Consider the following 23,467-nt stretch of genomic DNA (forward strand, 5'->3'; position numbering starts at 1 on the left):
TGGTAATTAGCATAGTGTACTTTATGTACCACTGAAGTAAAATGTATAACTGGCAAGTTTTCTTATATTTACTTTGTACGTGTTATGTTGTAGTATTTTTTTCCTTATCCTCCTGCCCCACCATTTGTCACGGTACTGACCAGACCACCTTCTGATATACCGTAATGAACAAAAACTATTTATAGCAAAAATGTCTCTTTAGGACTAAGAACCATAGATGGAAACGTTACCATAAATGTAATGCAGAAATATACGAAGAACTCCTTAAAATCACGAGATACATAGATACACCTAAAAAGAATGGACTCAAAACAGCCTATCATACAAAATCCACACATTTCTGAAACACAATAATGGATCAAAATGATACAAGGAAAGATCTTCAATAATTAGGAACACTAAATCTATGGGACCGAGATGCAATCAGAAAAATCACACAAGCATGGGTGTTTGAGGTAGAAGTGAGAAAGACCACATGACATACATACTGTAGCTGGGGCAAAAGACACCCACCCACTTATTGTGTGTGAAAGAATACTGGGCTAAAAGGAAAGCCAACAAATGATTCCGCATGGTCCTAAGCAACTTATCTGAAATAACAAACAGACCTTTAATGTTACTGGATACTGAAAATACATTGATAGCTCGGATGTTGTGCTATTCCATGAATCCTAGCAGTAAATGTCAACAGTATGTGCTGCTGCTATTTAGAGTTCAAGGATGAAACTTCTGAATTGGCAAGCAGGAGGAAAATGGGCTAGTCCGATATGCTCCACAATTACATTGTGGTTGATGATAAGCCAAGTGTTCAGTGTAGTTGATCTTGATGAAACATATGGTGTACTAGCATAATCACGTCAGGATAAAATCAAGTTAGCAGCACCACACAGTTGGCCTTCAATAATTAAAGTTATTTTAACACCATTCTTACAGGGTAAATTACAGCCCTGTTCCTGCTTCCTTAATTTGTAATATTGGCATATTAATAACACTCTATAGCAAAGTGTCACATAAAGATTCATGATAATATTAGGGTTTTATCTTCCTAAACTCTGATTAAGATCACTATAAATTGTCTAAATTGTAACCAAGTTAGGAATGAAAATTCAATTAAAATATAGAGCTTAAGATTTTGAAATTACCTGTATACTTGGTTATGAATCTTGCAAACATTTCCAACGTATATTCTGTATCATTGAACTTTGCAGCAGGACGACCATTATGAAAAAGCATTACAGTTGGTACACCTACGATTCCATACTGCGTGTTGAAGCTGAAAGAAGAAGAAATTGATTCTAGAGTGTTCAATTCTTACAATCTCACAGTACATTAATACTAGGTTGTCTTGATAGGTCTGAACATTTTGGGGATTTAAATGACATATTAGGGGGTTTAAGTGAGACTATGGAGTGGGTATATGGGAAACTGAGAGTGAAATTTCTAGATCCTAATGGGTGGGTAGGAGATAGGGATCTGAGCTCAGATGGCCTTCACTTAAACCGCAGTTAAGAAATTTGTTTGGAAGGGTAATAGGGAGGTACATTCAGGGAAACAGGGTTTTCTAGGGAGCGGTGATAAGGGTACAGAGATCTGGAAATCAAGTAGGGATAATATAAAAATGTTAGTGTTGAACTATAGACGTATTGTAAAGAAAGGAATAGAAATAAGTAATTTAATAGATGTATATATACCAGATATTGTAGGAGGAGTTGAATCATACCTGAGAAATGATATAATGGATGCAGAAATTTTCTCACGGAACTAGAACTATAGACCAAGCCCTATTTATAAATTATCCAAATACATACAAAAATTCCTCAAAAAACATTATGTTTTTCAAGCAAACAAAACCATAAAAAACTCAATAGATTTTTGCAACATTACTAAGAATATTAGAATAGAACATTTTTACAAGCTAGCTACATATGATATAACAAACATGTATCCTAATATACCCACACAAAAAACTATCACTATCATAGAATCCAACCTCTATAACCACAGTAAGCTAAGCAAATTGGAAATAGATGAATTTATTAAACTTCTACAATTTGCTATCAATAACAACTATTTCAAGTTCCATGACACTATTTATCAAAAAAAAGGATTACCCATGGGATCACCAATATCAGGCATAATAGCTGATATATATATGGATCACTTAGAACATCAAGAAATTAAAAAAATAGAAAATATAATCTATTGGTGCAGGTTTGTCGATGATGCATTTATAATCATGGACAACAGACATACTAATGAAAACATAATCCTAGAACAACTAAATAAAATAGATCCCCACATTAAATTTACCATGGACACTGAACACAACAACACCATAAACTACTTAGATATATCCATAACCAGACATAACAACCACCTAACATACAATATATATAGGAAACCTACCCATACATCAAATACAATAAAGATAGACTCCACCCACCCACATGCCCATAAAAGAGCTGCATACTATAGTATGATTCATAGAGCATACAACATTCCACTTTCAAAAGAAAATCTAAATAAAGAACTAAACACAATCCATGAAATAGCAAAACAAAATGGATACAAAAGAGAAATGATAAACCGGATCATCAATAAAGTCAAAAACCAACCTAAAACCAAGTTAACCAGAATCACTAAAAATAAAAAAGAATATGCACTGTTTACTTATAACAATAACCATATACATCCCATAACAAACATCTTCAAAAAACAAGGCCTAAAAATAGCATACAAAACAGCACGCAACAACACCAACATACTATACAATTCCAAATTAGTTAATAACACAAACAAATACAATCATTCAGGAGTCTATCGCCTAAAATGTAACGACTGCCAAGCCAGCTATATAGGACTTACCGGTAGAAGTTTTTTAATACGATATAATGAACATGTAAACGCCGTCAAACACAGACATTTTTCAGCTATGGGTCAGCATATTGACGATCAAAAACATAATTTCACAGACATTAAGAACGACATGCAAATCCTTAACATGAACCCAAAAAGTCCCTTACTCAGTATAATAGAAGAATTTTATATAAATTTAGACAAATATGTGAATCCAAACTCCAACCTAAATGAAAGTATAGACAGAAACAACATCCTTTTTCATGCAGTAATTCCCTTATTAAAAGATTTCTATATCAAAAGAATAAACAAGCAAAAATCGATATGTTCAAATCAACCGCCTCAAAACCCTCTCCCCTCCAACCCCACTCCTATTACTAACACTCCACCTATCCCCCCAAACCTCCCCTCTACCGCCGCTAACTACAATCTCAGAGCTACGCGCACCAGATCCCAACAGGCAGCTACTAAGAACGCACGGCTCCAGCACTTTACGTAAGTAAACGACATACGTTTCACTATCACACTTTCTATCCACAACATTATCACACTTTTATTTCTATTTCCAGACACTCCACCTTGGTTTCTCATAACATACCAGCTTCCAGAACGCACCAAGACGCATAACTTTCATCATATTTGACTAATGCCACCAATCTTAAACATCGCGTCTACGGAAGAAAACATGCTCCATTAACATTTTCAATAACTTTAACATCTGTAGCTGCCAATAGATCTTCAGATAAACAACAGCATTACCTAATTTGCAGTGGATCATTATAATACTAATTACCTATACATCTTATATTTTTATGGATCCACTTTGTTGGAACGATATATATACAAATCCATTTATTCCAAATCAGTGTATATGCTGTACTGCACACTAACAGCACCAGTGTAATGAGTTTTTATACTAGACATGTGTGGCATACATACCACTGTTTTTGATTATATGCCCATTTTAACAATATTTTAATGTCCACATTAGCATATATTTTTATTCAATTTTAACCTCACACTAAGTTTCAATCAGTATTTAATGACTTTACAAAATGAATTTAGCTTCTAGTATGTACAAAAGCAAGATATTGCACTGATACTTAAATCAAAAATGTTCAAGCCTGTGTTCTATTATATCATGTGACTAATCAACAGCCAATTCTGTAAATATTTGAACTTGTCACTGTTGAGTTACACAAACATATCTGTGTTCCATACTATATAACTTAAAATTGGATAGTAGTAGCAGTAAGGTAATATGTGTCTTTATGAACAATGCACACTAGTCATGTACTAGACACACCAAACATTAATGATCAGCCTAAACTAGTCTAACTTTTACTATGTGATGTTTTTATGAACAATTTACAATTGTCAACTGAGGATGACCCCATAGGGGTCGAAACTAGTCTTGAATATTTGTAATGTAAAATAAACTCGTATTGATAAGGTGGAGAATTGTATATATATTGTTTTTATGTAAAGTAATATCCATCAATACGGAAATGAAACTTATAAACAACAGTGGAAAAGCCAACCAGGCAAGAAGAATAGCACACAGATATCAAAATCTGAAGATTAAGATCACAAATATTGTCAAAAACATCACTTTCTTAAAACAATGCCTACTTAATAATCTAACTCCTAAATTTCTTAGGAAATATAATAATAAACATAGAAGCACATATCAAACCCAAAAACACCCAAAACAAAACCAATCGAATATGGCTGAAAGAAGAAATTAAATTCATGTATAGGAAAAAACAACACCTAAACACACAAATGTATGAAGCGCACCTTAAAGCCTCACATGAGCTACCACACACATACTGGAGCAATTTCCAACAAATAACTAACGAAAAGATAGAAAACATAGCCATACAGAAGCAGAATACCTTAAACAAGAAACTTAACGCACTCAAGACATCACTAAACCAAACCAACCATACACAACATAGACAACATATTACTGTTTCTATTGATAACAACCAACATATTTTCCATCCCCCACTCCAAAACCTAACTAACACAACATTCAATGAAAAAGAAACAATTATACTGAGCAAGGGACCAAAACATAACTGGAAAAACTATTCAGTATTTGAAAACATAGCCACCATTATTACTGAAACAGAAGATGCTCTAAATAAAATACCCCAAGAAAAACAAAATGAAATTAGATATGAAATCAAAAAAACACTACCACAATATGTTGATAAGATCACTCAAAAACCTCAGAATCAAGATATCACAAACCAAACACAAATTAAGGTACTCAAAAATAAAATACAGCAAAATAACCTAATAGTAACAAAGGCAGATAAAGGAAACACTACAGTTATTATGGATAAAGAGGAATATATAACAAAAACAAAAACCTGCTTTCAAGATGAAACCTTTCAAATTAAGACTAAAGATCCCACTAACAGTATCCAGAAAAACTTAAAAATTCTCCTAAAAAACACCAATTTTCTTATGAACGAACAGGAAACTGCAAAATTAACCACTATGAATCCAGGGATACCTACAGCTAAAGCTTATCCTAAGATCCATAAAAACAACATTCCTATGAGACCCATAATAAATTATAGACCAAGCCCTATTTATAAATTATCCAAATACATACAAAAATTCCTCAAAAAACATTATGTTTTTCAAGCAAACAAAACCATAAAAAACTCAATAGATTTTTGCAACATTACTAAGAATATTAGAATAGAACATTTTTACAAGCTAGCTACATATGATATAACAAACATGTATCCTAATATACCCACACAAAAAACTATCACTATCATAGAATCCAACCTCTATAACCACAGTAAGCTAAGCAAATTGGAAATAGATGAATTTATTAAACTTCTACAATTTGCTATCAATAACAACTATTTCAAGTTCCATGACACTATTTATCAACAAAAAGGATTACCCATGGGATCACCAATATCAGGCATAATAGCTGATATATATATGGATCACTTAGAACATCAAGAAATTAAAAAAAAATAGAAAATATAATCTATTGGTGCAGGTTTGTCGATGATGCATTTATAATCATGGACAACAGACATACTAATGAAAACATAATCCTAGAACAACTAAATAAAATAGATCCCCACATTAAATTTACCATGGACACTGAACACAACAACACCATAAACTACTTAGATATATCCATAACCAGACATAACAACCACCTAACATACAATATATATAGGAAACCTACCCATACATCAAATACAATAAAGATAGACTCCACCCACCCACATGCCCATAAAAGAGCTGCATACTATAGTATGATTCATAGAGCATACAACATTCCACTTTCAAAAGAAAATCTAAATAAAGAACTAAACACAATCCATGAAATAGCAAAACAAAATGGATACAAAAGAGAAATGATAAACCGGATCATCAATAAAGTCAAAAACCAACCTAAAACCAAGTTAACCAGAATCACTAAAAATAAAAAAGAATATGCACTGTTTACTTATAACAATAACCATATACATCCCATAACAAACATCTTCAAAAAACAAGGCCTAAAAATAGCATACAAAACAGCACGCAACAACACCAACATACTATACAATTCCAAATTAGTTAATAACACAAACAAATACAATCATTCAGGAGTCTATCGCCTAAAATGTAACGACTGCCAAGCCAGCTATATAGGACTTACCGGTAGAAGTTTTTTAATACGATATAATGAACATGTAAACGCCGTCAAACACAGACATTTTTCAGCTATGGGTCAGCATATTGACGATCAAAAACATAATTTCACAGACATTAAGAACGACATGCAAATCCTTAACATGAACCCAAAAAGTCCCTTACTCAGTATAATAGAAGAATTTTATATAAATTTAGACAAATATGTGAATCCAAACTCCAACCTAAATGAAAGTATAGACAGAAACAACATCCTTTTTCATGCAGTAATTCCCTTATTAAAAGATTTCTATATCAAAAGAATAAACAAGCAAAAATCGATATGTTCAAATCAACCGCCTCAAAACCCTCTCCCCTCCAACCCCACTCCTATTACTAACACTCCACCTATCCCCCCAAACCTCCCCTCTACCGCCGCTAACTACAATCTCAGAGCTACGCGCACCAGATCCCAACAGGCAGCTACTAAGAACGCACGGCTCCAGCACTTTACGTAAGTAAACGACATACGTTTCACTATCACACTTTCTATCCACAACATTATCACACTTTTATTTCTATTTCCAGACACTCCACCTTGGTTTCTCATAACATACCAGCTTCCAGAACGCACCAAGACGCATAACTTTCATCATATTTGACTAATGCCACCAATCTTAAACATCGCGTCTACGGAAGAAAACATGCTCCATTAACATTTTTAATAACTTTAACATCTGTAGCTGCCAATAGATCTTCAGATAAACAACAGCATTACCTAATTTGCAGTGGATCATTATAATACTAATTACCTATACATCTTATATTTTTATGGATCCACTTTGTTGGAACGATATATATACAAATCCATTTATTCCAAATCAGTGTATATGCTGTACTGCACACTAACAGCACCAGTGTAATGAGTTTTTATACTAGACATGTGTGGCATACATACCACTGTTTTTGATTATATGCCCATTTTAACAATATTTTAATGTCCACATTAGCATATATTTTTATTCAATTTTAACCTCACACTAAGTTTCAATCAGTATTTAATGACTTTACAAAATGAATTTAGCTTCTAGTATGTACAAAAGCAAGATATTGCACTGATACTTAAATCAAAAATGTTCAAGCCTGTGTTCTATTATATCATGTGACTAATCAACAGCCAATTCTGTAAATATTTGAACTTGTCACTGTTGAGTTACACAAACATATCTGTGTTCCATACTATATAACTTAAAATTGGATAGTAGTAGCAGTAAGGTAATATGTGTCTTTATGAACAATGCACACTAGTCATGTACTAGACACACCAAACATTAATGATCAGCCTAAACTAGTCTAACTTTTACTATGTGATGTTTTTATGAACAATTTACAATTGTCAACTGAGGATGACCCCATAGGGGTCGAAACTAGTCTTGAATATTTGTAATGTAAAATAAACTCGTATTGATAAGGTGGAGAATTGTATATATATTGTTTTTATGTAAAGTAATATCCATCAATACGGAAATGAAACTTATAAACAACACTAGAGAGTGTATCGTAGAGATAGGATAGGAATGGTGGGACGGGGAGTGTCCATTCTGGTGAAAGAAGAATTTGTAAGCTACGAAAACGTTAAAAATGAGAAACATGAAATTCTAGGTGTAAGGCTCATTTTTAAAGGTAATAGGCAATTTGATGTCTTTGGAGTGTACAGACCAGGAAAGGGTAGCGCTGACACGGATTCAGAATTATTTGATAAGATAATCAGCTATATGGGAAACGACATGGAAAGGAATGTGATTGTAGAGGGCGATCTGAATCTACCAAATATCAATTGGGAAGGAGATGCGAACGACAGGAAGCATGACCAACAAATGGCAAATAATCTAATATGGGAAGGACAGGTGATTCAGAAAGTGATGGAACCACCTTGAGGAAAAATATCCTGGATGTGGTGCTGCTAAAACCAGATGAGCTCTATAGAGAAACCGAAGTAATAGATGGCACTAGTGATCATGAAGCTGCTTTTGTCGTAGTAAAAAATAAATGTGTTAGAAAGGAAGGTCTTAAAAGTAGGACTATTAGGCAATACCATATGACTGATAAAGCAGGCATGAGGCAGTTTTAAAAAGTAACTATGATCGGTGGAAAACAGTAAATAAAAATGTAAACAGACTCTGGGATGGGTTTAAAGCAATTGTTGAGGAATGTGAAAATAGGTTTGTACCTTTAAAGGTGGTAAGGAATGGTAAAGACCCACCTTATTATAATAGAAAAATAAAGAGGCTAAGAAGGAGGTGCAGATTGGAAAGAAATAGAGTTAGAAATGGCTGCAGAAGTAAGGAGAAATTGAAGGAACTTACTAGAAAATTGAATATGAAAAAGAAGTCAGCTAAGGATAACATGACGGGAAGCATAAGTGGCAGTCATACAAATTTTAGTGAAAAATTTAAGGGTATGTATAGGTATTTTAAGGCAGAAACAGGTTCCATGAAGGACATTCCAGAAATAATTAATGAACAAGGGGAGTGTGTATGTGAGGATCTTGAAAAGGCAGAAGTCTCCAGTCAGCAGTATGTAAAGATTGTTGGTTACAAGGATAATGTCCAGATAGAGGAGGAAACTAATGCTAAAGAAGTATTAAAATTTACATATGTTAACAATGACATTTACAATAAGATACAAAAGTTGAAAACTAGAAAAGCAGCCGGAATTGATAAGATTTCTGGGGATATACTAAAGACAATGGGTTGGGATATAGTACCATATCTGAAGTACTTATTTGATAATTGTTTGGTCGGAGGAGCTATACTAGATGAATGGAGAGTGCTATAGTAGCCCCTGTGTATTAAGGAAAGGGTGATAGACATAAAGCTGAAAATTACAGGCCAGTAAGTTTGACATGCATTGTATGTAAGCTTTGGGAAGGCATTCTTTCTGATTATATTAGACATGTTTGTGAAATTAATAACTGGTTCGATAGAAGGCAGTTCGGTTTTAGGAAAGGTTATTTCACTGAAGCTCAACTTGTAGGATTCCAGCAAGATATAGCAGATATCTTGGATTCAGGAGGTCAGATGGACTGTATCGCAATTGACCTCTCTAAAGCATTTGATAGGGTGGATCATGGGAGACTACTGGCAAAAATGAGTGCAACTGGACTAGACAAAAGAGTGACTGAATGGGTTGCTACATTTCTAGAAAATAGATCTCAGAGAATGAGAGTAGGCGAAGCTTTATCTGACCCTGTAATAATTAAGAGGGGAATTCCTCAGGGCAGTATTATTGGACCTTTATGTTTTCTTATTTATATAAATGATATGAGTAAACAAGTGGAATCAGAGATAAGGCTTTTTGCATTGATGTTATTCTGTATAGAGTAATAAATAAGTTACAAAGATTGTTGATAAATGGGGTTAAAAGTCAGGTTGTGAGTTTCATAAATAGGAAAAGTCCTCTCAGTTTTAATTAGTGTTGATGGGGTGAATTTTCCTTTTGGGGATCATTGTAAGTATCTAGGGTTAATATAAGGAAAGATCTTCATTGGGGGTAATCACATAAATGTGATTGTAAATAAAGGGTACAGATCTCTGCACATGGTTATGAGGGTGTTTAGGGATTGTAGTAAGGATGTAAAGGAGAGGGCATATAAGTCTCTGGTAAGACCCCAACTAGAGTATGGTTCCAGTGTATGGGACCCTCACCAGGATTACCTGATTCAAGAACTGGAAAAAATCCAAAGAAAAGCAGCTCGATTCGTTCTGGGTGATTTCCGACAAAAGAGTAGCGTTACAAAAATGTTGCAAAGTTTGGGCTGGGAAGAATTGGGAGAACGAAGACGAGCTGCTCGACTAAGTTGTATGTTGCAAGAGACTATCCTCATATTTTCCGTATTGAAAGTCTGTTAAAAGGTGAACTATAAAACTTTGATTTCCACCTATTTAATACATTAAAAGCAATTTTAAAATTAGGATATCATCCTTATTTTATTGCTTGACTGTTAAAACATAGGACATGTTTCGTTCATATTTTGAACATCTTCAGCTATAAATATTTTTACAAGGTTAAACTAACACTTATGGTTCGCCATTAACAAACTTATCCATACTAAACTTAAAAAAAAAACCTCTTAAATATAAAGCTTTCATATATTACGTCTTAATGAAAATAATAAGACTATTTATTGAGATTGAAACTTTAAAACCTTATTCTAATATTTAAAATACAATGAATGACTTTAGTTAATCTCTGTATAAATACATTTACAATCTGTTAAATTGCTAAATGTTTTAAAATTATTTGTTGTATACACATTAAAACATTTTGTTACAATTGGATGTAAACTTTTTCTCATGTTGTAGCATATGGAATTGAAATCTTAATACACTCTCAAAACAGCTGAGTTTAGGTGTGAATATTATTCTTTTTGTCCATAAAATTGACAAAACTAATGCACACTGTTGATTATAGGTTATGAATTTTGTCCTACATTAAATATTTAACGTCGAAATTTGTCGAATTCACTAATTTCTTTTAGTCTTAACGAGAGTAGGGCAATCCTATAGACGTAAGCAGGGACTCAGTCAAATGGTGACAGGCAAGCTTTGGTGATATGCAAGTGGTAATTTCATCCAAGTTTACGTAAGTAAGTCTGTTGATATATCTGTAATGGAAACTTTTTTTCATAAGAATATGCTGAATGGTTTAAAAGTTGAAGAAACTAACGTTGAAGGATCAGCACTTACCCCTCTTACTCCTGCCTGCATTTACGCTAGTGCACTCAGCTGTTTGATGACTGCTTGTCATTCTACTTCTGCTCCTCGTGTTGTATATGTGTCTCCATATCTGCGGGGTATTGGGAGGGAAGGTAACAGAGAGCGGCATTGAATATGTGGTATATAGTATTGGCAGTGCAGTCCCGATGATGTTTTTAATTAATTTTATAGAGATACCGTCATTACTTGCCGCTATTAATAATCTTGACCATAATGGCCAGTATCACTCGTCAAACAACTTCAATTGCTTTTATATCCCTTTGACAGTCGCATGGCAGCCTTGCGTACAACTTATATTATAACAATGACCATATAAAGTTCATATCAACCTGGCTGCATAAACACATATTAACAGAGGGTATCGGCTTGACAACAAGGTTTTATATCATTTTATATTATTCTTATTATCACCCTACTCGAATTTTACAAGAAAGTATTGGAACACCAAGGACACAGTGATGGCACATCACAATAGGACTCAGTGCTCAACATTTTATTCACATAGGCATCAGCCTACTGTGTTTTATTCTATATGACAAGATGGAATTTAATTCCATGCCACCATCCATCAATTTTTAACATGTTACATTGTACTCGTCATAGTTTTAGATTTCTTAAAGGGGGCCCCCATTTTCACTAGATCTTATTGTAGACATTAATTTTAACGTAACTAGCTGAAGAAGAGAAGGTGCGTATTCTCGAAACATGTACTAGATATAATGTAAATGTGAAAGGTAAATATAAAAAATTTAAACACATTGTATTGACTAGGCAGATCATCCATCACTATATTTACTATTACCTGTCGCATCGGAAGTGATAGAGGGTCTAAATAAAACAAAGACAAAGGATAGTAACTGTAATGTACCTTTGGACGATCTGAATAATTATTTTAGCTCAAGAAACGTCCAGACGAATGGAAATACCAAGAGAGCCACTATGATAAAATATCTTCAAAGAGAATGCATGGTGGAGAAACATTCTACTTCTCTCATGTGACTCCAGGTGATGTAAAAAGCGCCCTCAATGACATTAAATCAGGGTCTACTGGACACGACGGAATAAACCTGTCCCTTTTAAGAAAAATTCTTAGACATCATTCTTCCTACAATAACGCACATTATTAACACCTCTCTTATGACGGGAATATTTCCTGAGAACTGGAAAAATGCCATCATCAGACCCTTGCCAAAAAATAGTACCCCTATAACCTTTGACGATTACCGGCCTATTAGTATCCTCCCTGTACTAGGAAAAGTACTGGAAAAACTAGTACACAAACAAATGACAGACTATCTCTTACATCATAACTTACTCGACAGATATCAATCAGGGTTTAGATCGAATTACAGTACCAACACAGCATAATTAAAAGTAACTAACGACATTCAGCTAGCAATGGATAACGGACAAATGACTATTCTAATTCTTCTCGACCTTACAAAGGCATTTGACTGCGTAGACAAAGACATTTTACTAGCCAAATTAGAAACGATGAAATTTTCTAATAATGTATTATGCTGGGTACGTTCCTATCTCAGTGGACGTAAACAATGTGTGTCAGTGGGAGGCAATATGTCTAGATGGCTAAATACTGAGATGGGGATAGCACAGGGTGGGGTGTTATCACCGCTTCTGTTCTCCCTATACATGAATAACCTATCAGAACAACTGACGAACTGTAAATATCACTTATACGCAGACGACATCCAATTGTATATTCATACCAAGCCGAATGACATACAAGAAGCAACCATGACATTAAACGAAGACCTATTTAAGATTAACGAATGGACTAGTAGTCACTGCCTGAAGGTAAACCCATTAAAATCGCAAGCCATCATAATAGGATCTAAAAAAGTTAGAAAGTATCAATATACCAGTTATCAAGATCAATGAAACACGTATAACACAGAAAGACTCCGTTAAGGACCTTGGAATAATTTTTGATAAGTATCTAAGTTGGTCAGAGAACGTAACAAAAATTTGTCAACGTGTATTCGGCTCATTACACTCACTGCACAAACTGAGGAACTTTCTTCCTGTCAAAACCAGGAAACCTGCTCGTTCAAGGACTAATACTACCAATATTTGATTATGGTGACGTAGTCTATAATAACATAAGTTATTCAAATGGTTCTAAACTTCAACGGGCACATAATGCCTGCATTCGATTCATTCTAAATGTTCCGCTCCATTCCCACATCAGCCCATTCCTCCATCAGCTGTCCTGGTTAAGATTATGCGATAGACGTAAGCACCATGCTGTTTCTCTTCTGCACAAAATACTGCGAACAGGTAAACCAGACTACCTGAGAAGAGATTTCAGCTACCTCTCTCCCTCAGGTAGAACACCCACAAGGTCATCAACACTATCCCTGTTGTCCATCCCCATTCACCACAGTAGGATGTATAACAACACATTTGTACCAGGGACCATATGTTCCTGGAATTCCCTCCCAGCTGAAATTAGAGACATAAGCAAGGTATTCAAAAGAATGTGCTGGAACTTTTATCTACATTCAGAATAATTTACTCCAAAAAGTACCCTCAAATGTTAGATTAAGTCAAATGAATAAAATGTAAATGTAAGATTAGTAACATTGACAATTTTCGAGGTATAGTTTTAATAATAATAGTAAATACTATAAATTCATTTTAAAATGATAAAAACAAATTATGATACCTTAAATTTCAGTTAAATTACATTTCACGTTAATTTTAAATTATATTAAACTTATTTTTAATTTTAAGTAGTTATAATGTTCTGTTTACACAGGTGTACAATTATATGGTTTGGCATAATAGCAGGCTTCATAGCCTGAACCCCGGCATGTACAGAAATAAATAAGTAAATAAATAAATAAATAAATAAATAAATAAATAAATATATAAATTCAACATCATTTGCGCTAACGATGCGGAAAGAGAACGGGTTACGCTCGGAACGACATTCAGAGTTTGTGGGATTAGCCGGTAATAGAACTGGTCTGACTTTAGGCTGAGAAAAGTAATCGTTTAACGTATCTTAGAAATATGGTGGGAATGTGCCTATGCCCAAAGATCGTAGCTTCTTCCAGGTTTGGTTGAAATTATTATTTCCCGCTAACTGTTTCTAATTAGCTGTTTAACTTTGTTTCTCAGTTTCTTGTATTGCTCAAAGTCATCTTTATCACGTGTTCGTCTGAACTGTCTGTACCAACGGTCACGGCTGGCTATAGCAGATCTTATCTCGGTCGTCAGACAGGGGGAAGGAAGGACGGGTAAATCTTACCTGCCCCTCCGGAACATGTTTGTCATACAAGTTCTGCACTAATGAGTTGAATCTGTTAACTTTTGAGTCAATGTCATGAAGATTACGTATATCATCCCACGCTGTCCGACTTGTTGGCTGAACGGTCAGTGTACTGGCCTTCGGTTCAGAGGGTCCCGGGTTCGATTCCTGGCCGGGTCGGGGATTTTAACCTTAACTGGTTAATTCCAGTGGCACGGGGGCTGGGTGTATGTGCTGTCTTCATCATCATTTCATCCTCATCATGACGCGCAGGTCGCCTACAGGCGTCAAATAGAAAGACCTGCACTTGGCGAGCCGAACCCGTCCTGGGATATCCCGGCACTAAAAGCATACGGCATTTCATCCCACGGTAAGTTATATGCATCAATGCATAGGTCATCTAATTCAATATGTTTTGTGTCTCTTAAAATAACGTAGCGTGCTTTAGATTTTGGTCCTCGGATAGAGTAACATAGGTACAGTAAGTCATGAGTTGAAATCCCAGGAGCTGGGATCTGTCCGTGCTTAATGACTTTCTGGGGTTGATTTGCAATTATAAGGTCAATTAATACGTGAGTCGAGTGGTCAGGGCAGTAGACGTGGTTCGTAGCGTTAAGTGGGCGCGCGCACGCACACGCACGCACACGCACACACACACACGCGCGCGCGCGCGCGTAAACTATTGAAAAAACACATAATAAAATTGAACAGTCCACTCGTTCATTCTACACAGCTAAGGCATTTAATTGTGCAATCATGCATATTTGAGTCCTTGTGTTATCTTTTAAAACATATATGCTTGCGTCTTGAGTCCAACAGTTTCTTGGTCCCCAAAAGTCCCTGGCACAATTTAATATAGTTTCCCTCACACTCATGACGGACTCCATGAGAAGAATTCCGCTCCCTTTCAGCGCACCACACACGATCTCGATCGTGATAGTGTAGGAATTTGATTATTATCGGGTGATTTCCTTGCGCAACCACCTGTGCAGATGTCCGGCTTCGGTGCCCCAGTCGGTGAAAACGGTCGTCACTCATTGAGAGCTCAAACAAAGATTTACTTTTGATTATGTCCAGAGACTTGTTATAGATATCTTCAGACGATTCTTCCGGGACGCCGTGTAGCAGTAGGCAATTGCGGCGACTCTATTGCTCTGCCTCATCTAATGCCTCATCCTGTTTTTGAATTTTGTCCTCAATCGCGCTTAGTTGTTTCTTCAGGTCACCAATTGCTGTTGTTACTTGCGACTTGAATGCCTAGAAATCGCCTTCCAGTGTTTGAAGCACAGTTGGCAGCACTTACAGCGGAGTCCAAGCGAGCTTGAAAGTCATTCATCAGCTCCTCAAATTCACTTATTTTCCTAGTTGCTTCTTTCAGAGCCATGGCGGGAGTGTAAAACTGAAGCTTATGAATTTATGTTCCACAACTATGCACAGATCAAACAGTTTCTGCAATTTATTATGCAAATCGAGTAGGATGTTTATGGAGCGGTAGTACTCACTCAGCACACTAGTTGCCATCTTGAACGTTGCTCGTTTTGTATGTCTTCATTTCTCACTCTATCCCTCCTTGTATTCTCTACCATACACCTCCAGAAACTCATCTCTCTGAGTAACTGTCCAGGTTTTGCTGCATATGTCATTATAGGTATGTAATATACCTTACAGTATACAATAACTCATTCGTCTTCATTGGTACATCTTTATTCCATATTAATCTCCGTACCTGGTGGCAGAAGGCACTCCCAAGTTTTATCCTTCTACTAATTTCTATATCCAGTTGTCCATTTTCTGTCAGTTCACTTCAAGTATTTGCAAGTGTTCTACTACTTCCAGTTCCCTGTCTCCAATTATGATAGCTTCTCTCTCTCTCTCTCTCTCTCTCTTTCTTTTCTTTTTTACCATTTTCTTGATCTTCTCCACATTGATCCTCAATCCCCATTTGTTCAATCCTTCTATTCAGTACATTCACCTATTGTTGTACCTCCTTCTCCTCATGTTCCTCCCAGATCACATCATCCACAAACATCATTACATTCAAAACATTCATTACATTAGAGCATTACATTCTTTCCCTGTCTATAACCTTCTATTCCTGCCTTTACAATGCATCCATCACCATCATGAGCAGTAAAGGAGATAGCAAACTCTTCTGTTTTAGTCTATTGTGAATTCCAAACTATTCTGATCTACCCACTGTTACCTTCACACAGCTGCAACAGTTATATATTTTTTCATCATCTTCCTTGGAAATATTGGGCCATGTGTCCCATTACGGTCTTGCATTTTTCTTTTTGCAAGACTTGAAAGCAATCAAATGTCCTTCCGACGGGTTGCTAGCCTGAAGGAAGTAAGACCATTGGTGGGGCTGCCACCTCTCAGCTAATGGACTAGCTGAAATTACAGCATTTCCTCTGTAATTGATGTAACGGTTTTACCGCCGTGACTCGGTCGACAGGGACTCGTCTGTGGGAACAGGTTTGTGAGGTTGGCATTTGGGCAGGAGAGGTTATGTCATCATCATCATCATCCTTCCAAGTACTGGGCCATATGGCCCGTTATGGTCTTGCATTTTCTTTCCATCGCTTGATTGGACGCCCTATAGATCTCTGTCCTCTTGGTTGATAGCGTAGGATCTCCTTTGGTAGTCTTCCAGATTCCATCCTTTGAACATGACGTTTCCAGTTTTCTTGGTAATCACAGATGTAACTGATTACTGGTTTCACATTCAGTCCCTTAAGCACATCTTCATTTCTTATATGATCCCATTTCGTATAGCCTGCTGTTCTGCACATGAACGTCATTTCACGTGCTGTAATTCTGGAAATGTCTTGAGTTCTTATTGTCCATGCATCACTGCCGCAGCAAAGGGTTTGTCTGACTAAAGTGTTATAAAGATGTGTGTGTTATAAAGAGTGTGTTTTTGGACAAGAGATGGCTTCATGATATGATTTATGATTCCTGTTGTTCTGGTAAATTTGGTTATTTTTGCAGAGATATCAATTTCCCCTTGGTAAGATAAACTGTATCCCAGATAATTGAATTCGTTGACTCTTTCCAAAATTTTATTATCTAAACAGATTTTACTGGGCATAGGGTCCTTCCCCTTAAAGGCCATTATTTTGCTCTTTTGTGATGAAATGATCATGTTGAATTTTAAAGAGACTTTCTGGATATTAAATACTGACCACTGAAGATCATTTTCTGATGATGCTACAATGCAACATCAGCAGCAAAGAGTATGGCATCTAGATGTGCGAGATATCTGTTGACTGGGATTGATCCATGCCTTTCATGCCTCCATTCCTGTATTATGTTGTTCATATAGATCAGGGGTTTCCAAAAGGCGGCCCACGAAGTCATTTTGTGCAGCCCGCGAGAGCTTTCCAAAAATTATAACTTTTTAAAAAGAAATTTGAAGAAAATGTACCACAGAATATTTCATAGCTCATTCAAAAAATATCCCAAGTCAGAACTAATTAATTTTCTTTCCTGTTTTTAAGTATTCACTTGATCTGAATAGATTATTTTTTAAATGTAAAACCCTCATTCTTGCGAGAGTATATATTTTCATATGGATATCATTTTCACTTGCATGAATATCTTGCCACAATCAATATAAAATCAATATTTAAACATTTGAGAATTTTTTTAATAACTTACGTTTGAATATTGCCATACATGTCTTAATGATGCCATAAAAAGGTTTGAATTGTCATGCAGACATATACGATGTGCAACATTCATCTGTTTCATAATTTCCAACCTTTTAAAAAATGTTTTTGTATAAATGCACTGCCTACTTGACACAAAGAATCTTCACATTCATGTGAAAGTGGTCCCAACTACACAGAAACTGAACTCTAATCGGTATTGTTAATGAAATGTAAAAACACTCATAACAGCAATTGGTTGGTCTGAAAAAGATACAGTAAAAATGAGGAAACGAAGTTGATAAAGAATTAAGTCAGCTGTTCTACGAGCGACGCGCCGTATCTCAGTGCAGGATGCGGCAAAAGAGGACGTGGGCCCCTCCACTGTCCTCTATCCCCTCCACTCACGCAACAATAGACTCACCCGGCAAGACTTGTTGGCTATTCCTCCCGTCTCCACACACACAGTCGCGCTTGCTTGACATGTATGTAGTGAAGTTTCACAAGTTACCGTACTGTCCATTTTGGAGGCTTTGTTTAGTGTTCAGTGAAAACTGCCTGCATCTTTTACGTGAATAGAAAATGAGCGGAAGCTCAGTGAAACACAGAATTGAAAATGAAAACAGAATTGACAAGGAAAGCTGGGAGAGTGACTAATTACTAACAATAGTGGGAAGCTTCAGTGTTTGGTTTGCATGCAAATAGTGTCTGTGCCGAAGGAGTACAATGTTAAACGACATTACTCAACAATGCACAAGAAAAGTATGCAGCATATAAGGAAGAAGCTCGACACGCACTGGCTGAAGACTTCAAAAAGAAATTAAAACAGCAAATAGGTATGTTTGGTAAGGTCTTACAAAATCAGTCATCTTCTCTGTACGCCTTCTAGGCTACGCAGTGTCCGTGAACTTGCAAAGGCAAAAAAACCCTTCACTGAAGGCAGTATTGTTAAAAAGTGCATTATGGAAATGGCAAAGGCTTTTGGAGATGCTAAATTGGCTGAGAAATTTGAATCAGTGCCACTTTCCAACCAAACGGTACAGAGAAGGGTCACTGATATGGGAAAACTAGTAGAAAAAGCACTCATTAAATTTGTTAAGGAAAGCACATATTTCTCGCTATGCCTGATGAAAGCCTTCAAGTGTTTTTTTTGCAATTCGCAAGGAAATCCCCGAATTTCTTAATAAGTTTGTCTCATCAGATACCTCAGAACTAGAAGAGAAAATTCAAAGCCCAGAGTTTTTAAAGCAGTTAGCTTTCCTAACAGACATGACAAATCACCTCAACACCTTCAACCTGAATCTTCAAGGAAGAAACCATGAGGTGTCAGATTTGGTGGGAACTGTCTACAATTAGCAGCGGAGAAGGACCAAGAAACCATACATTTTTTAGATTTCAGTTCACACATTCAAGAGATCATTGAAGAATTCAACACACGGTTCAAGGAAACTGAAATTCTGAAAAGCAGTATATAACTTTACGTGAATCCTCTTGGTGCTGCAATCGAGGAACAAGAATCACAACTACACCTTGAGCTGTGCGATCTACAAGGCGATACGTTCCTACAGACAAGACAAAGAAAAAGGGATCACCTTTTTCAAAAAGCTACCTTCGAAAAATACCCAAAGTTAAGACAATTTGGACTGAAAATGACTTCAATGTTTGGGAGCACGTACATATGTGAAAGTGTTTTTTTTTCATCTTTGAAATTCATTAAAAATCAATACAGAAGTTGACTTTCGGATTCTTTCTTGCTGCATCTTTTGAGATTAGAAACAACAGAGCTGGAGGTAGACATTCGTTCATTGGTAGATGCAGCTGATCGACCCCACTACTCCCACTAAATGTCCTTCTTTAATTTTTGTTTTGAATACATTAATTTCAGTTATTCTTAAGGCAGTTTTTCTTTTTTTGTCATTAGTCAAATATTAATTCAAATGAACTGTCATTGTTGGGTGCTCCTCTTGATAATTCAATTGTCCTGGGTATAATAGTGTTAATAGTGTTAATGTACAATAGTGTTTTAATCAATTAAAATTATCAAACCTTCATTTCAGTTGAACTATGAACATTATTTCATACTGGTACCTCTGTTCTATTTGTAGACTTTTACAAAAATTGGCCTATTATTAAAGTGCGGCCCGCGATCATACCCAAGGTTTCCAATGTGGCCCTTGAGCCCTTACTAATTGGAAACCCCTGATATAGATTATGAACAACAAAGGTGAAAGTCCACAACCTTGTCTTACACCTCTGCTGATCGGTTCCCATTCAGTCTGATGATTACCTAACTTTATTGCAATAAGGTTGTCACTGTACATGTTGTATGTGTTATCTATTAACTGTTGTGGGACATTATCTTCTGCTAAGATATTAAGAAGTCTGTTCCTGTTAACTAGGTCAAAGACTTGCTTAAAATCAACAAATGCTATGTGAGTTTCCAAGTTAAATTTCCTGCATTTTTCTACCAAGATTTTCAAGGTAAAGTAAGCATCAGCACATGAGCGTCCCTTTTGAAATCCATGTTGTTCATTTCCAATCACATTTTCATAATACCTGAATAATTTTTCTCTGACAATATTAGAGTAAATCTTATAACCTGAACTGAGTATACTTATCCCTCTGTAATTTCCACAATCTTTCACACTGCCCTTCTTATGAAGAGGAATAACTATAGCTTTTTGCCAATTCTCTGGTGGTCTGTTGGCATTCCAAATTAAATTGATGAATCTGAGAAATCTTTACTTGAAGATGTCACTGGAGTACTTGAATAGTTCTGCATTTATTGAGTCTTCTCCAGATGCTTTTCCATTTCTAAGTTTTCTGAGTACTAGCTCCAGTTCTTTGAGTGTAATGGTTTCCGAAGACTTGTTAAAAGATGTTGGCAGAAGAAATGGCTCAATATTTGAACCTCTCCAAAGGTTCTAAAAATAAATGAGACACACTGTTAGAGGTATTGCATTAATGCGTATGTCTTCTTTTACATCATTATTCAATTTCTTGAGTATTTTATGGGTCTGTGGTTGTGGTCTTGTTATATCAGTCTCCAGGTGTGAAACAAAGTTTTCCCAACTCTTTCTGTGCTTTTTCCGCACTTCCCTTTTTGCTATTGCTCTCTTGTGGTGATACTCTATTTTATCTTCTAATTTACTAGTCGACAAGATTTTTTTATAAACATTTCTTTTGTCTGAAATAACTTTTTCAATTTTACCCCAGATTCTTAAACCCTTTTTCCTCTGCCATTTTTCTTAACTCCCAAACTCTCAAAAGCAGACTGCTTTAAAATTGAACACAAATTAGACCACTCCATTTCCACGTTGTCACTAACTGGTGTCATCTGTGTAAGATTATTAAGTCTGTTCTGGTACAGCCATTTTATATTGGGGTCTCTTAATAGGTTAACCTTGTAAGAAGTTTTAATTTCTTGTGTTGTTTGTTTGTTTCTTTTATACCATCTAGGCCTCAGACGAATAGGTGCTACTAATAGATAGTGATCAGTTTCCAATTCAGAGCCTTGACAGACTCTTGTATCCAAGACTAAATCTGCCAATTTACCATTACAAATTATATAATCTATAATCGATTTCTGATTTTGTGCAGACCACATGTACTAGTGGCTGTCCTTGTGTGGGAACATTGTGTTCATAATCTTTAACTGACTGAAGACAGTGAAATCTATTAATTTCGTTCCATAATAATAGTAATTTCGTGTGGCTATTTCTAGCCAAGTGCAGCCCTTGTAAGGCAGACCCTCCGATGAGGGTGGGCGGCATCTGCTATTTGTAGGTAACTGCGTGTTATTGTGGTGGAGGATAGATTTCGTTCCATTGTTATTACGGGTTGTTTCTCCACGGATTCCGATGTGATTCTGAATTTTCTCATTACCAACTCTGGCATTGAAGCCTCCCAGTAATAGCAGCATATCTTGTTTGTTAATTTGATTGACTATCGTTTGCAGATCATTATAGAACCCATCACTTTCTTTGGAATTGCCCTCCACTGGAGTGTATACCCCTATAACTGTAAGATAACCCCTGGATAGTTTTAATCTTAGTGTAGCTATCAATTGTTGATCTTAATGTTTGGTGTACCATGAGCAGTACAACCGCCTGTGCTCTAGTATCTCTGTCAACCCCACTGTAAAACTGTAAATAATTTACTGTCTCTTTTGATCCCTGAAATTCTGAAATTGCTGCAATTAAAATGTCTTTTTTTTGCGAGAATGTCGTCCAGCTGGTCATCTTTGTGTGAGATACCTTGTACATTCCAGGTAGCACATCTAAAAGTATTTTTCTTCTTCCAATCTTTGTCCATTTCACTGTCCTTTTCTTTGCCAGGAGAGGTTATAAGTTCCACATAAAGTTAATTCTGGATAATATACAGAACAATAACAAATAGGTTAATATGTCAAGTTCTTCATAGTATAGATAAAATACATATAAAGTGTATAAAATTTCATAATTTTAAAATATTCACCATATAAGGAAACTTCAATCTTCAAAGAATATAAATGACTTGTTTATAATAACCATAGCAACTTTCACTAATCCTTCACAGCACCATAATTTTCATATTTTCCAAAAAAACTACTATAAAATTCAGGACACCAGTAAGTGTATATTTCAAAGATGACATAAGTTTCATAACAACAGCATCAAATCTATATCAAATCAGAAAAAGCAGAATTATAATAGAACTAATACAGAGATTCTCATATATGTAATGATATAATCACGGCCATTATATGTTTTTTTAAATTACTGTTATTAGCTGCTTGCCAATAACCATGTATTGCCAGCTCTTTTCCATGATCTGTCTCAGAACGAAAATGGGTTCCAACGTTGACCTTCCACTTCTGAATTCAAATTGCCCTTATGTAACTGACTTCCCACCTTTTCACTAATTCTAACAATAAACTTATTTTTTTAAATGTCCCACTAACTACTTTGATGGTTTTCAGAGATCCCAAGGTGCCGGAATTTAGTCTCACATGAGTACTTTTACGTGCCAGTAAATCTACCTACCTAAAAGTGTGACCAGAAAATAATGTGTAATAACCCACTGCTGCAAAATACAAGTCTTCTACTAAAATTTGTTTTAGAAAGAGTGTGATCAACAATATTACTTCGATATTTTTGTTGGCCCCTGTGCACATGTTTTCATATTTGGTTGTCTGGTATTTTTCACACCTTTCAGTGTACCAGTACTTTTATTTTAAAAGGTTTTAATTTTGTTCTCTCGTATTT

General features: G+C 35.7%; 1 protein-coding gene across 1 annotated transcript in view; it reads right to left on the reverse strand.

The window, feature by feature from the left end:
• bug (thioredoxin domain-containing protein bug) overlaps positions 1-23,467 on the reverse strand; it is a 158,168-nt gene that overhangs the window by 53,141 nt on the left and 81,560 nt on the right. The window contains exon 5 of the mRNA XM_067138430.2: positions 1,143-1,273. Within this exon, the coding sequence (XP_066994531.2) occupies positions 1,143-1,273 (131 nt within the window). The remainder of the gene's footprint in view (positions 1-1,142; positions 1,274-23,467) is intronic.

The sequence above is a fragment of the Anabrus simplex genome, chromosome 1 (genome assembly GCF_040414725.1).
Source record: "Anabrus simplex isolate iqAnaSimp1 chromosome 1, ASM4041472v1, whole genome shotgun sequence".
Taxonomy (NCBI): Eukaryota; Metazoa; Arthropoda; class Insecta; order Orthoptera; family Tettigoniidae; genus Anabrus; species Anabrus simplex.